Raw genomic sequence first — 15,980 nt, 5'->3', positions numbered from 1 at the left:
TGTGACATCAAAAATAATAATAATAAATATTTTTGAAAAAAAGAGTACCAAAATATTACTATTAAATCAGTAAAGTATAAATACAAATCATTTTAGGAGTACAAATATAATTAAGAAAAAATAAAAATAAAAGTTTTTTTTTGTTATTTTTTTCTCTCCCCTCTCACAATCTCACTCTATAAATTGGCCTGGGAAAAAGTAATATTTACTGGAGATATCTAATGCCACCGTACGTTACTGTTCTTGTATCCATACTCGGACAAAAAAGAAAATAAAAAAAATTCCCGCTTCGCAAGTCACCTTTTTCCCTCTAACCCATTATAAACTCAAGAAAACTACCAACCTATCTATCTATCTAGGGGTTCTAAGTCAGTGTTTTACTTTTCCTTTTTAACTCTCTTCTACCTGAAGGAGAAGGAGAACAAGAAGACGACAATGTGGGCGATGAAGTTCTTCTACCTTCTTTACCTTCTCATCAGCTCCCTTGTCCCTCTCTTGGGTCTTACTAGTAAGTAGCAAGCAACCTCTTCTTCTCACAGCTTACCCTTCTCTATTTTGTTTAATTTTTCACTATATCTCCTCCATTTGTGGTATAAAGATGCAGGCCAAGGATTTAGTTTCCACTCTCCCCAGGATGCCAGGAACTCACTTCCCATTGCAGTCTCTGTCACTGAATCAGACCTTCCCTTAGTCTCTTACAGTGTGTTAGGAGCTGAAAGCTGGCTAAAAACCCATGTCCTTGCTTACCATCCTGCCATTAGAATCACTACCATCTTAGTAGGTAAAGGGGTATTGTGCAATAGAGACAATGCACATCAGTGGAGATTGGTTTTGCCCTCTGTGAGAAATTTGTACTACTCCCTTGTGAGATGGGGCTTAGTGGAAGACATCAAAGTCTCTCCTTCATTCTCTGCTCATTGCTTGCATTACCCCTATTTTAGGTATAGAAGTGATCTGATTCAAGATATAATGGAACCTTTGCTGAGGTTTCTCCAAGAGAACAGCTTGGCTTACTCTGTAGACCCACTTCCAAGTTTCTTGCATTCATATGATGCTATTGAGCAAACTCTGCATTCTCACCGAGCTGCTCTGGATAAATTGGGTTATTCCAAGATCAAAGACATCAGGCTTGTGAGAGTAGCAAGACCCAAGAGCAGAAGGTTGTCTTCTTTGCGCTTCCCCTCATTCCTGGAACCATTCACTGCTAAGATACAAAGACCCACTCCCATCCAATTTGCACCAGTTCCTGATGCCTCATTCTCTTTTGTGCCCAATGCCTCGCCGTCTGAAATCCCGACCAACCCACCTGAATTGTCGGTGTATCCGTCGCCATCACCATTGTCAAAATTCTCACCATCTATGCCCCCTGCCATCTCTCCCATTGTGTTCCTTTCGCCACCTCCATCACCAAAGATGCCTCCTTTAGAAGGCCCTGCTAATCCACCTATTGCCTTTGCCACCCCACATCGATCCCCATGCCCTGCACCAGCACCAGTCCCAGGGACAGGGATAGAGGTAGGGCCAAAAAGGCATCTGTGGTGCGTCGCAAAGCCAACAGTTCCAGCTGATAAATTGCAAGAGGCAATGGACTACGCTTGTGGGGAAGGTGGCGCTGACTGTGAGGAGATTGGGCCTAATGGTAGTTGTTTTTATCCTGATACTGTGCTTGTCCATGCTTCATATGCCTTCAACAGTTACTGGCAAATGGCGAAACATAGAGGAGGGACCTGCAGCTTTGATGGAACAGCCATGCTTGTTACATCCGATCCAAGTAAGTACTCTGCAAGCTTTGCTAGAATGGTGATTGTGTGGTTCTACTTTGATTATATGTCTTTGGTGTCTTGGTGTTAATGCTATCAGAGATCTCTTCCTTTAATCTCTATGCACCCTTATCATCTTATATACAACATGTACTCCATGTACTGTCTTCTTCCCTGCAGTTGTTCTCCATTCATCTCATCTTCTGTCTTTTGCCTATAATTTCTTTTCTTCTTTTTGAAAATAGCAATTCACCTCACTAAGACCATCAACCATTGTAATTAACCAAGTATCTTCATCAAGTGATAGTTAAAATTACTACTTTTTGATGGGTTAGTATCAGCAATAGTGCCAATGAAACAACAACAACAAAAAAATGCATGGCTTCTTCGTTGAGATTACATGGAGAAGGGCATTATCCTTGATCTTATGGTAATCCTCACTACTGAGGAAGTGCTATAACCACGCTAAGCTATATCCCTTTCTTGTTTTATTTTGAGATTTGTGGTCAGCATCTGCATGTATGTGACCGAAACTTGAAAATAAATATTTGTTAACAATAGAATTTAGCAATCCCTAGTTCTACTTTTGCATTGTCATGTGTAACGGGAAAAAGTAAATATGAGACCAGATCAACCAATGTGGGTCTATTGTATTTCTTTTCCTACACTTTCTTTATCAAAGCAACTTTAAATTCTCCTAGGACATTACTGGAATGAGGTTATCTTGTGACATGTCTAAAGATCACATGATTGCTTGTTCCCTCTATTTCGTATCTCTTTACAAAGGCCCACTGAAAATATGCTTTGATCCACGTACCATGTATACCTTTACTTCCATGGATCTTCCCAGTTGTTATACTCAAGTGCAATAATCAAGTGAAATCTCAAATATTCCTTACCACTATGCCTCTAATAAGTAGATGGAGTCGGTCCTTCGTAGCATTTTAAATGATAAAGATATGATCTATCTTCTGTCGGTAGGACTTAATTAAAATAACAATCCTTTATAATCTCATTTCTTTTCTTTTTTTAGAGGCTATCCTGATCCTCATTTGCTTTGTTCACTATTAGTCTTCCATGAATTGATCTTAGCAGCTTTTTCTACAGTGAGGTAATGTGATACAAGTCTGATTTATGCTGCAGAGATCCCCATCTGTAGTAAAGTAACCTATTTTCAGCTTTTTTTTCGTACTAAGATACATTCTCTTTGATGATTGCACATCTTAAAGTGCATCTCATAATGTAGATGATAAGTGGATCAGACCCCTTTTTTCTCTTACTCATAAATTTGCTATCAGAAAACTTGATCTTCCGTATATTCATGAGTAGTGGCTTTACAAACATTTCAAAGTTTGTTCAAAATTTCGAATTAAAAACTCATCAAAGCAGAGGAAAGACAAATTATCTGAATATTGTTGATGTTAATGGCATAGTTCTGTTTGCCTCCTCTTTGATTAATTCATTGCGCTCTTGCAGGCTTTAGACACTGCCAATTTGTGCTGAATTGATCAGGTGCTACGAGTTTGGATCCTTTTGAGATGCTGCTGTCTTCTTGTCTGCAAATTTTCACCAGTGTTCCTCTTTAAGCTTTGTGCAATGGCATCCCTTCTTTTGTTCTATCTTAGTTCATCATCTACTCCCCTTTTATCTCTTGTAAGAGTTGCTTTCTGAGCAATCTATGTAATCCAAAGTGGGTATCTTAGTTCTGAAATATCCATTTGCTCTTTTCTTGAGATCAGTGAATTCTCTGAAAGAAAAGAACATTGCCTTGCGTAGCCATGGGTTTAAGAACATTAAAAGTTAATCAATCCTATGAGAAATAATTAAAGTAACTCCTTTCATGAACTTAAACTTCTAGTTATTTCTCTGAACCCCATCGAATGCAGGCAATCATAAAACATCTCTAAATAAAAAGCAACCTTAGAAATAGTAATTGTAGATCAGGAATGAAAGGAAGTGCAAAGGAATATATCTTATGATCTTATCCTAAGAATAGGAATACTCTTAGTCTTAAACAAGTTATTTTATTCTGGTTTATTAATTAAATAATAACTTGACGTTTTATTTTTTGGTATACTAATTCAATCCTTTTCTAGCTTCTTATTTTGTACAGTTTTAAAAAATTAATTTAATAATAACATAAAATTATTATTTTGCTTTTACTATTACTTTACATTCAATCATTAGTATTTTTATCATTTAATTTAAAATATAATAAACTCTCAATATAAATTTACTATTCGTTATTATTTTATATCGCATTAAATATAATTATTACTTCTTATACTAAATTCAACTAATTAATAAAATAGTTTATATTAGTATTAACTTTTTTTAAGTGTTAAAAATTAGAATACTTCTTCTAGAATGGACTTTATTCGACAAATAAACAGGTTTAATAAGATCAAATCTTCCTAGTAATTAAGAATATAAATTAGAAGAGATAAATACCTTAAACCCCCAGCTGCAGCAGATCATCTGCAGCCACGGCTGTAGGAACTTCCAACGGTCGGTTACAAAGGATCTCTCACTTCACACCCTACATTAGGTGTTTATTGCGATTTACTCCCTGTCATTTCACTATTTTTAATTCAAACCCCTATATTTCATCATTGGAATTTTTATTTTTTTTTTGTTACTGAAAAAAAAAATCCCAAGTGGAGTAATTTTTTTTGGTTAGGATTTAATAGAAAAAAAAATGCATGCCCAAAAGGTATGGATGAGAACAGAGTGATGGTCAGGATGTGTTTCCATTAATAGCAATTAATTAGAAATAAATCGTACACCACGGATTCCAAATTCTGAACTAGGTGCAATGAACATCGTCATGAGTGACGAATTTGACTTCTAATTTTAATACAAAAATAGAAGTCAGTTGAAAAGAAAATTGGAGGCAAAAAAGTCATTAGAAAAAGAATTTAATTTAAAAAAAAAAAAAAAGGCATTTGACATATGATACACAAAATTATATTCAATGGCGAGATGAAAAATGCACTCGCACGATGATTGACTAGTCAACTCCTATATGCATAGTTCTAAATGTTTAGGGAGTTCAAGTTCTAAATTATAACATTTTGTAAGTTTGATGTGTTTCCATTCTTGGAGACGTGCATAGCAGTTGAAGTCTTGAACTAGATTGATGGTTATTCCAACAATTTGTATTCGATATCACAGACCAAAAGAATGAGGAAGGAAAAAAGAATAAGGAATTGTATGATCTTCTACTTACTTAAACTCGTCATGTCTTCATTTACTAAGGAATTGTTGTGCAAAATATTTTATTATATAGAGAGAAGAAAATAATTGGAAGTTTGAAGAGCCTCATCATTACAAGTTGTAATCTCTTTTATACAAAAAGTATAGAGTCTTGGGGTCCCAGTACAATTCACTTCTTTCAGCAACTTCTTTCAGAAATGCTAAAATTGAAGAGTTCTGAAGAACATGAGATCCTGAGCAACTTAAGTATTATAACCCGCAATTGCTTTATTTATGATATAGATAAAATCGCGGGATTAAAATGGATCCTTAAGGTAAATTTTGAGAAGATTTATAAACAGCACAGCTACGCCTACGTGCTCTCTTCATGCAACATCATTGCGCGTATTCGATTCAGATTGATTCAAGGCTGAGGTGGAGAGATCTTTAGATCAAATCCGATATTCAATCCATTGTAAGCAATCGGCGCATACATCCACAGTTCGTCGGAGCTCAAGAGCTACACGAAATAACCATAATTAGTACTTAATGCCATGCCAATAATCACTATCTTCAGAAACTGTTTTCCATGCAAATAGGAAATGTGGACGTGTTGAATCTGAAATAATTCTCACCTTAATTTGGAGCTGCAAGAACTTGACATACTGGACTGCTTCTTCAAGCATAGTGCTAATATCTACCTGTAAGGTTTTAGGAATCCTTTAGGCTACCACTTCTTTTAAGTTAATCTACTTTGGAAGACAATGCTCATCTGAACAATTAATTACCTTGGTTCCATTTGGGACGAGGTTCTGTAATGTTCTCAGCCTCTCATTGATTCTTTCCCTTCTTTTCTGCATTCAATTAATGACAGCATCAGATACTTATTCAACCATGGAAGAAAGAACTTATGAGGTAGTATTCAGGTAAGTGTAGTACCCTTGCATAGAGGCTTTGGGGATCAGTTGCCGACCCGCGACCAGCTCTAGATTTCCCATCCAGATTAAGAGCATGAGAGCCTTTAGAGGTGGAAATTGTACTGCCTTCTCCGTTCATCTCTTGGGAACCATTTGAATCATCATCTGAACTATCGCAGCTTGAGCTCTGACCATTTAAAGCTGCATTGTTCTCTTCCTCATCTCCACATCTGATACTCTTTTGGGCTCTCTTTGACTGCTCCTTCTTCGCACACTTTTTAATCTGCATTTTGATCATACTAATCAGCATCTCTACACAATTACCAATCTAAAATAAGACTAAAGATAGAAGACTTCGTATCATACTCACTTGAGTAGAAGTAGTGCGCAACTTCTTCTTGGGGCTTGCAGCTGGAGTATCAAACTTATAATCTTCGATGAGCTTCTCGTTCATATCTGAAAAAGACTTTCTTTTGGGCTGCTTCAGCTGGTCGAGAAGTCCAATGGAGTCTCCTTGAATATTACTGCTTATCTCCTCATTCAAGCACATTTGATCACTAAATTCAGAGTAGGGAGGAGCTACATGAACAGATACATTGTTCTCATGTTGCTCTTCCACCAAGCTGAAGTCCATAGGTGCAGAGCCAGTAGTACTAATCTCGATGGCCGCATTCGACTCATTGAGATAATAGCTTTGGTAATCAGAATGAGGAAGAAAGTAGCTAGGATTGCTAGTGCTGGTGCTAAAACTACAATTACTATCCCCTTGAGACCAAAAGTATACATTAAAGTTACCATTAGCATTATCAGACCAGAACATGGACGAAGCTTCAAAGCCTAAGTCTTGATGATCCTGTTCGCTCTGGAAGGGGTACATATCGAACAATTGCGTGACTATTTCGGAGTCATCTGCTGGGATTGATGCATGAAATGCGCTCCAATTTGCTTCCTGGATCACTGATGCAGTCTCAATTTGTTGCTGAGACATTGCCAGTGATTGAAAAGAGATGGGAGTATTGCTCTTTGAGTAAAGATGTAAAGACTTGCTGATGCATTGCATAGCTTTTTAGGTGTATTTATAGCACACGAATGCCGTAGCTGACTCAATACCCCTACAACCAGTTGCGAATTATTAATTAGAAGGATTGAATTGGTGATACAAATAAGATAGCTCTGAATAGAACACTGGTTTGGATGAGAATAGAATGGACTCTTGTGGGATACTTAACATGATGCTGACATCCAAGATAATAGTTAAGAATTCCATCAGTGAGATTTGTGTGGGGGCTATAAAGTAAGTTAAATGATTGGAATACAATTCATTCATGATGAAACTGAGTAGAAGAACAAATATATCAGGAAAAAAGAAATAGAATGAGATAGTAACAGTGAGAAGTCTATGATCTGGCAATACAAAAATAGTTGTCTCTCTTAAAAGAAAAAAAGGATGAAATAAATAAAAAAGAAGAGAGGTCCACATGATCGTGGCGAGGAGTTAGGATATTATTTATGGCATAAACACAGCTACCACTGATTGTGATGCTCGCCAACCGGGAAGCCTCTTACCCATAGTTCCATTTCTTATGCTTCAGCATCAGTAAGCTTCTACTATTTCCAGTTTCCAGAAACACTTGTAACCTCGAAAACTTAGACCGTTCTGTAGCAAATTATGGATGGTAAAGAAGCAGTAATTGTCTTCGTATTTTTTTGGTACTCATTTTAATCCATTATGGATGAATAAAAGTATGAGACTCTCAACAGCGAATACAACATAATATCACTACATAATATGTTGAAGCTTCAATAAGATTCAATGTGGGATCTCTACAATGGAAAAATCCTTACAATTTACCTCTAATTAATCCAGCATCTTCTGATTCTAATTGATTCATGAAGAGTTTCAGAGAAGTCATTTATTGTCTAATATGTTATTCTGTATAATTAGAATGGAAGGGGACATATAGTAATATTGCAGTGTTTATGTTTGCAAATGGTTGGTCTACAATGTGTTGTTACCTTCTCAGTTTAATGCAAAATTATATATCGAACTAAATGTAAGGATTGAACAAAATCTATAACACTAGATCTTTAGAATCTAAAGAACTGCACATCAGCATTATTTACAGCATAAACAACTCGGCCTATGTGCTTAGTGTTATATTTTATTTATTTATATTTCAACAGCCATTTTAGCGTAGATTAATGCAAACGGTCGAATTGGTAGCTTGACCACCAGTATAAAACTTATATTAATAAAATGATTAATTTACAACCTATGACATTTTATTGTAAGTAAAAGATTTTGGACTACTACTTGCTGAATAAGATAAAGGACTTTTTTTTAGTACTTTTAGCTCAGTATGAGAGAGTGAGAGAGAGGGTAAGGGAAACAATGGCACATCGATTGTTTTGAATACTGCAAACTCTAATGCCACATCGATCATTCATATGTACAAAAGAAGGAGATCATATACGAGATCATTCCATTCTTTATGTTCTTCTTTTTCTTTTTTTTTAGTTTATACTCAATTTCTGATATCTCTGAAACTGAGGTGATTCTGGAAACAAATCGCCCCTAGAAGGATAATTAAACAATGATCCATTAGGGAACAACTTTGTGGGTCTAAAATAGTTTCAAGTGCTTCTGAATGCATAAAATATACTATGTTATGATATGTCAAAATTTTCTTTTAATCTAATGGTTGACTCAACTCTGATGGACAGATGGGAGATGTTGATTTGCCCTTAGCTGTTTAATGGAATATTGCAATAATTTAAGATGCAGTGTTGTTTTTTTGCAAATTCTACAACAATTATTTGATGGTTAAATGTCTCTGACTTTTTTTGAAAAAAAAAAATAAGAGGAATTTTTTTTATTTATTGTTTGTTTGTTTGTTTTGAAGACATTTTGCATTTCCCTGGATATTAATCATAATATGACATAATATAAGGAGTTTATTCATTGACTTCAAAACATATAGAACATTTTTTTTTTCTCCACTCATATAAAAAACAAAGAAGAATATTCCCCTGGAATTATCATATATTCGATGTGCGACATCCTTTTGCCCGATAGATTCAAATTGGTATAAAATAGGAGCTACTGGATGAATAAATTTCATTGTTAAAAAAAAGTGTGAACATATTTATTAGAGAATTTGTAATTCTTTAGGCACCTAATAATGAATGCTGGGGAGTAAATAATACACTATGAAACCTTTTCTTTTAAATATCTCTTAAACAAATTTAGACCAAGAAAATGCATAATTGAAGGCAGTGAATTTTTCAGGTAAAAAAAAAAAGTTTGCAAAGAAGAAAAGAGGGAAAAATAAAATAAGATAGAAGCATAGATGAACATCTTCAGGTATCCCTCTGTGGAAATCAATGGGCTAGCAAGCTAAACCTCCAAATATCTGGAGAGGATTATTATTATCCCTGTAAATTTTCATGTGATTAATTGGTCCAACCAATGAGAATAGTATAATGTTACTAAATTATTGCCTTGACAGTTCATAAACCTTCACCATTCTTGCATAACCTTTGGACCCATTATGAGCTTACCAATATATTATGCATCTAAATTATAGTTTTATCATTTGAAAGAAACAAAGAAAATTTAAAAGAGGAGAATAAAAAACTATTCTTCTACTTAAAATTAAATTAAAAAAAAACAAATAGATCCATTTGCATTTGAACAATATAGAGTTAAATACCTTTCTTAGGTAAGACCTAATTGGAATATAGCCTTTGACTGGTGCATCATAAGCTAGAAAAACTTATTTAACTTTCCTTTAATAAGCTCTAATTTGATGGTCGTCTGAAAGCAATCAAATTATACTTCCCAGAGCTTCGAGAGGGCACAATGGAATAAATAAAAATATGCCCACAGGAAGGGGGAGTTGCAGAGGTTATCACAATATTATATTTCTTTGTCAATTATAAAACCAATGTTTCATTCATATGGAAACCGACAGCAACATCCTAAAATAGATCATAAATAATATCATTCGCACGTTTGGGCTTCTAGATGCCTTTATTATTTTCTTGACATCTCAAAAGTCAGACAACATATTTTGACATTTCTAAAGTCAGACAACATATTTTGACATATTTCTACTGTTTTTTTTTTTTCTATCAACCTTTGAACGTGATACCATTGCTCGCAAATAGCGAAGCTTCTCTACCATCCAAGCTTCCAATGGTCGGATTCCAACCGGCTAGGAAACTTTACCTTTTATTCTAGAAATAAAAAGATAAATTGCTATTCTTGCTAGCTCTATAATATGAAACAAAATTTACTCAGTAACCTAAGTTAATTAAAAGAAGTATTTAAATCAAAAATATTCTTTCGAATGAACTCTTTATTGTAGATAAATTTTGTTTAGCATCGTTTTTTTCCCCTCTTTATCTCTCTGGAGAAAAGGTTTCCTGGGAGGCAAATGTTAACTGCGGTGGGTAAATTGGTTGGTGGATGCTAAATTTATAAGTTAATATGACATTCTTCAATCATTCTATTCGGTGCACCTAGTTGTGCTAATTTCTTTGATCGTGCAATCGTGTGCGTTTATGAGGACAAATAAAGCATTTAAATTAGGGCATGCTCAAGCATTTATTCGAGACATATTTGATTACTGAATTCATATTAAACAAGGATCTATAAGCTGCTTGTGAAAGAATACCAATGATTAATGCATCTAAACCCAGTTGACAAAAGAATATTATGTTCGGGTTGTTAATTAATGCAAAATAGTATACAACTTCTGCTATATAATTTGTGTCAACTGGCCCATAATACACAATATATAAGAGCCTGAAATAAAAGTCAGAGAAGCCAAAAAGAAGATACAGGCCAAACCCAAAAGAGTTCTTTAGTTTTCCTCAAAAAATATAACATAAATGACCCGTTTTTCTCTCAAAAGAAAAAAAAATTTAAACCCAAAAGGCAAAATTGTAAATGTTTTCTTTTTTCCAACAGATAATTTTGTCGATAAACACGCAGAAGCATCTCAATCATCCCTTAGAGAAGGAGAAAGTAGGTCCTTTATGTCCTGCTACAGTGTAATAAGGATTATTGCTAATTACCTGCAAGCTATAAGCCTTATTCTTTGACTAAACAAGCCATTTCATGCTTGTAGTCACAGTTTGATAGGAGTGTCAATGTCACCGGCACATAATGATAAAAAGTCAGACATTGTATTCTCCAATTACTAGATCACAAGTTGTTCAAGGACCTGAGCATTCCGGTTATAAAGTTTTCTTTTAAAAAAAAACTGTCATAATCATATACTTTCGCTCAGGTTGTAATTCTCAGCTTTTTGGTTCAAATGACTTGAGCAGAACTTTTCGCTGCTTTTCACATAAATCACAGCTTAAGAGGATCAGTTATGAGCCTAAAGCTTGGAATTTTAACTCAAAATTGTATGTCTGAGATGAGCTGACCAGAATTCTTGAAGAGTAATAGTTACTAAGCAACGAGTCCAGAAGCAATGCAGTAGCTGATCAGGGACTCCATATTCACAAAGCCTGAAAGGGGACCAAAATGAAGTGAATCATCGGGATAAGAGTAAAAGAATGATATTTCTTCCCATCAATAGGATACACCAAGGCTATCTAGTGCCAACTGCTGCTAGAACAACACCATGCACAGTCCGCATGAAAAAGTGCAGAAATAAGAACTTTTACATGAATCTTTCTTATACACCACTAGGATGATCACGTGATATGTCATGATGCTGAATGGAAAATTGGAAATAGCTTTAACAATATAATGTTCTGAAGTTATCTAGCAAAGTTACGAGGCATGGAGGTGGATAAGTGATACAAATGACATCATAGATAGGTCAATAATAATACAAACACAAATAAAAGCAAGATGGAGTATGAGTACAAAGTTAGATACATGAGGCTGCTTCAGAAGTGTGAATATAACTAAGAAGCAACAACTATCTTACTCTCATATAGATACCCCAAAAGAAAGATAATTAATCAAGGACCAACGTTGTATTTGGGTATCCAACAGATCATTTAGCTATCATTATCCATCCACTTAAAACTATGTTATCCATAAAATTGAACAGTAAATAACCTACTATAACAAATTCAACATTTATGAATTCTCTGTACCAACATAAAACAAAAGATAGCAGTCTCTAACAGGTCAATTAGCTATGGTCATCCATCAACTTCAAAACTATGTTATACATCAAACTGAACAATAAATAACCTACTATAACCAATCCGACATTTATGATGAATTCTGTGAACCATACAAAAACAAAATATAGCAGTCTCTTTTTCCGTTTGCTCTTCTTCTAAATCTAATCATCCTTATGTAAGCCAACTCCAAATTCTTTTTACCTTACTAAAAGTAAAACTTGAGAAATGTCCCATCTCACTCATATTCATGAAATTCTAACAGATTCCAGAAATTTGCAATTCATCAAATCCACAACATATAACCTATCACGACAATTCAACATATATGATGAACTTCCCAATGATCCAAAATAGGAGATGGAAGTTTCTTTCTCATTAGTTTTATCTTTGTAAATCACCTCAAAGTGATTCTACAAATCTTGCCTTAATTATTCTACTTGGAAGAAGGATCCAACAAATACTCGTAAAATATCTGACAACCTGCAGAACTTAGCATGCATCAAATCCATTGTACAGAACCTATGATAACAAATGCAATAGATATGGTGAACTTCCAGTGAACCAATGTGAAAGATGGCCTCAATCTCCATTATTTCTATCTTCAGTTCATATATCTCATCATCATTATCTAAGCCGTCCATAAGATTTTCTTTAATTATTTCAACACATTAAATACTAGGAAAAATATCCAACACAATTTCCTGAAGTATCCAACAAGTTTCAGAAATTTATGTTCATCAAATCCATGGTAAGTAACTTATAGTACCAAATTCAACTATCATTAGAAACCTTCCTGACCAACCAAATAAAAGGAGGAGGAAATCTCTTCTTCATTTATTCTATCTTCATAAATATTATGAGTTTTTTCTTCATGAATATTAAATACTTGAAAGATGTCCTCAAAACTAATTTATTATGCGTCAAGAGAGTATCAAGTCGGTTTAAAGTTCTTATGAATCATAGAATAAGGACAATTGTTGGTCTACATGTTAATTGCAAAGAAAAGGTAAGACTCAATCTCATGTGTCACCATTGAGTCTCATTAATATTCAATGTGCAACATCAGATCCAACAATTCAAGGAACAAGCTGTAATTTTATGAAACAAAAACAAACATGTTTGGCTGGCTGCAATTATTCATGTGAGGTACAGGCAGGAACCACTTTAAGATGTAAATTTTGAATTTTCCAGAACACCAAAATCATGTACATGCTTAATTTCATAGTTAAAATGATTCAAGAGAGTAGTAAGCAGCTGGATTTGCTAAATTAGTTCACTATGTTTGTGTTCAGCATGCATTTTGCTGACAGGTTTCCCTAGGTATATTCTAGTTCTTCAACATGAAACAAAGATATAATGGAAAGACTTAACGCTAGCAACCATGCTCACCTGATGAAGTATTCATGAGCAAGTGCTTCAGTGACATAGCCTAATTTAAAAGCTGATCATTAGTAGTAACTAACTCAGGTAACAGAGAATATTCAAATGAGCACTTTGTTAAAGCCAAAAGATAACATAAGAGAGTTAAATGAGGCACATTTACCTTGAAGAAGCATTTCATAAGCATACAAGAGAAATCATTTTTTTCACTCGAGAAGAAAACTATATTAGGCTCTGATGTGACTTTCATTTGCTTCTTAAGCATGTTCTGTTAATTTAATGGTACAAAACAATGAAATTGAGATCATTCTTTTCATGTCTCTTGTCATTCTGATAGTTCACTTAAAAAATTGCCAACTTTGTTATGTACACACAAATAGCAATCCCTAAGAAGTAAAATTTGGAATTTCAAACTTGATATTGAATCATCTGCCACTTTCCATTAGTTCAGCATGAAAAGTCCAACCTAATTAGTCATGTTGACATTGTCTTGCCTTATGCTTCATTTACAGGAGCCTCTCCACCCAAACCAGCTTAATTGGGTGCTTTGGTAGGTTCCGTTCTTGGAGAAATCAAATGAGGAAAAAACAGAAACACTGCTTGATCGATGAATCTATTGGCGAACATTATAGAGCAGCAATAAATTTCAATACTACTGCTTGCAACAAGCATGATTTAATGTGAAGCAAAAAGGAAGAAAAAAAAAAGCCTCAAGTTCTTAATCTATAGAAAATGGACCCATCGGATCACGGCATTCTAGATCTGAAACAAGAACACAGCAGTCGGTTTTCTCAAAACCCGTCGGGCTATTGGATTCCATCAGGAAAGCGGACGAAGAAATGAGAAGAGATGGATTACATTCTTTTCTCTGGAGTCTAACAACAAAAGGAGTAATAATACCTTGCGAGGCTTCGAGCGGATCCTGGCAAGATATCGAATTCGAAGGTGGGAGGACGTGGGAGAGACGAGACGGAGGTGGCGAGGGTTTATGTAAGCGAGCGAGAGAGGGAGGGAAAGATATTTGGGAAGTGGGAAGAGGAGAATAGAGGTTGCAGCCACGAGCGCGAGACCCGCGGTATTGAAAACTCCGACGAGTTTCCGCGGCATTTTGACTCGGCTATCGGATTCGGTTCAGGAAAAATATTACGAGTTTTTCACAGCCTTCCATTACTCCATAAAAAATCTATTGAAAGAGGACAGATCTCAAAATTATTGTAAAATTATTTTGTACGAATAGGTATTTTATATGCAAAAGATAACATAATTTATGGACTGTTTTATACTTATTCTTTGGTTTAATTTCTTATTCCAATTTACGTTAGCACAAGGGAGATAACCATCTATCCTAATAATTACTACCAAACACAAAAGACTTTAAAATTACATAGCTCTCTAAATGATAAATAAATGGAAAATTAGTATAAACACTGTCCATAAATTATCTTAGTTTTTAATCAAACTATACCTAAGTTAGAATAAGAAACAATGATAAGGGGTTTTGGTCTCTACGGTTTAACTATAAATCACGAATAAAAAATCCCTAATTCATAGCATTATATTGACGAGCATATTATTATCCGTAAACATCTCCAACACACACATACGCCAGCCATGCTGAAGAATTGTGAGCACATTCATTTATAGAAAGAGTTTTCATCTTCTTCTTCTTCTTCTTCTTCTTTCATTTCACTCTCCAAAAAAAAGGGAGAAGAAGAAGAAGAAGAAGAAGGAGGAGGAGGATAAGAGAGAAGGGAAAGTAGGCATAACACGTACTGTGACGTGCTGAGATTTACTTGGACAGCAAATGTAACGGGGGTTTGATGAGCTGGAGCTTCATTTCTTGGTGCGTCTCGACCGTTGGATTTGGGCAAATGTGATTGATCTAGGTGAGGTGCATCAGTGCATGCATGCATGCAAATGGGAGAGGGAGGGGACTTAAAAATTTTCTTAATGGAGGACAGGCAGGCAACCAGCCAGGCCTCTGTCAAAAGTCAAAGAGTTCCTATGAATACGGCAGCCATCCGCCTCAGCCCGCAGGTTTCGGGTTTGACTTGGATCTAGCGGTGAAGACGGCAATGATAATTTCTGATCCATGTAGAGTCGGATATGTATTTTTTCCATGACCAATAAAGTTATAGGTTCAACTCTAATTACCAATAATATTGTGAGAAATATTATTTAATAATTTTGTGGGTTAACTCAACAGCTCGATTCAATTAATAGCTTAACAGTGTTGTTGGTTTAGAGGAGTAGCTCAAGCCCATATCTAACCTCACGGCTTATGAATTATTAAAAAGAATTTGTATTCAGATACTAAAACAAATTTAGATTCAAATTCAAATTTGCATATCAGTTTATCCACTCATATAACTTAAATTCACCTACATTTAATAGATTCCAATCTTTATAGGTTTAGTTATAATTTATTTTTCTCTTTCATTTTCCATAATCCACATTTTACTATTTAATATAAGTTAATTCGAATATTTATTTGTCAGTAAATATATAATAAATATATTAGTATAACTCCCTAGCTCTTACAATCCACATTAAACTCGATTAATACATGTTC

The 15,980-nt window shown here is 34.8% G+C and overlaps 2 protein-coding genes and 1 long non-coding RNA gene across 3 annotated transcripts; 1 reads left to right on the top strand and 2 right to left on the bottom strand.

The window, feature by feature from the left end:
* The first annotated feature begins 355 nt into the window (after window positions 1-355).
* LOC140795898 (glucan endo-1,3-beta-glucosidase 12-like) lies at window positions 356-3,498 on the top strand. The gene is made up of 3 exons (XM_073148705.1): window positions 356-508; window positions 599-1,771; window positions 3,237-3,498. Exons 1-3 carry the CDS (start codon window positions 436-438, stop codon window positions 3,266-3,268), a joined length of 1,278 nt encoding a protein of 425 aa, XP_073004806.1. The 5' UTR covers window positions 356-435; the 3' UTR covers window positions 3,269-3,498.
* Window positions 3,499-5,379: 1,881 nt separating this feature from the next.
* Window positions 5,380-6,860, bottom strand: LOC140796426 (uncharacterized). The gene is made up of 5 exons (XM_073149463.1): window positions 6,243-6,860; window positions 5,895-6,155; window positions 5,744-5,809; window positions 5,591-5,656; window positions 5,380-5,475 (listed from the first exon to the last, which is right to left on the bottom strand). The coding sequence occupies exons 1-5, from the start codon at window positions 6,858-6,860 to the stop codon at window positions 5,380-5,382; spliced, it is 1,107 nt and encodes a 368-aa protein (XP_073005564.1).
* A 3,855-nt stretch (window positions 6,861-10,715) lies between these two features.
* On the bottom strand, window positions 10,716-14,996 carry LOC140796085 (uncharacterized). Its single transcript, XR_012110404.1, has 2 exons — window positions 14,309-14,996; window positions 10,716-11,395 (listed from the first exon to the last, which is right to left on the bottom strand). It is a non-coding gene; the product is annotated as an uncharacterized lncRNA (long non-coding RNA).
* Between the last annotated feature and the right edge of the window lie 984 nt (window positions 14,997-15,980).

Source organism: Typha latifolia, chromosome 10, assembly GCF_019914945.1.
Source record: "Typha latifolia isolate L0001 chromosome 10, TyphaL0001v2, whole genome shotgun sequence".
NCBI lineage: Eukaryota > Viridiplantae > Streptophyta > Magnoliopsida > Poales > Typhaceae > Typha > Typha latifolia.
The sequence above is the reverse complement of the archived record's forward strand: the minus strand, read 5'-3'. Positions and strand labels throughout refer to the sequence as shown.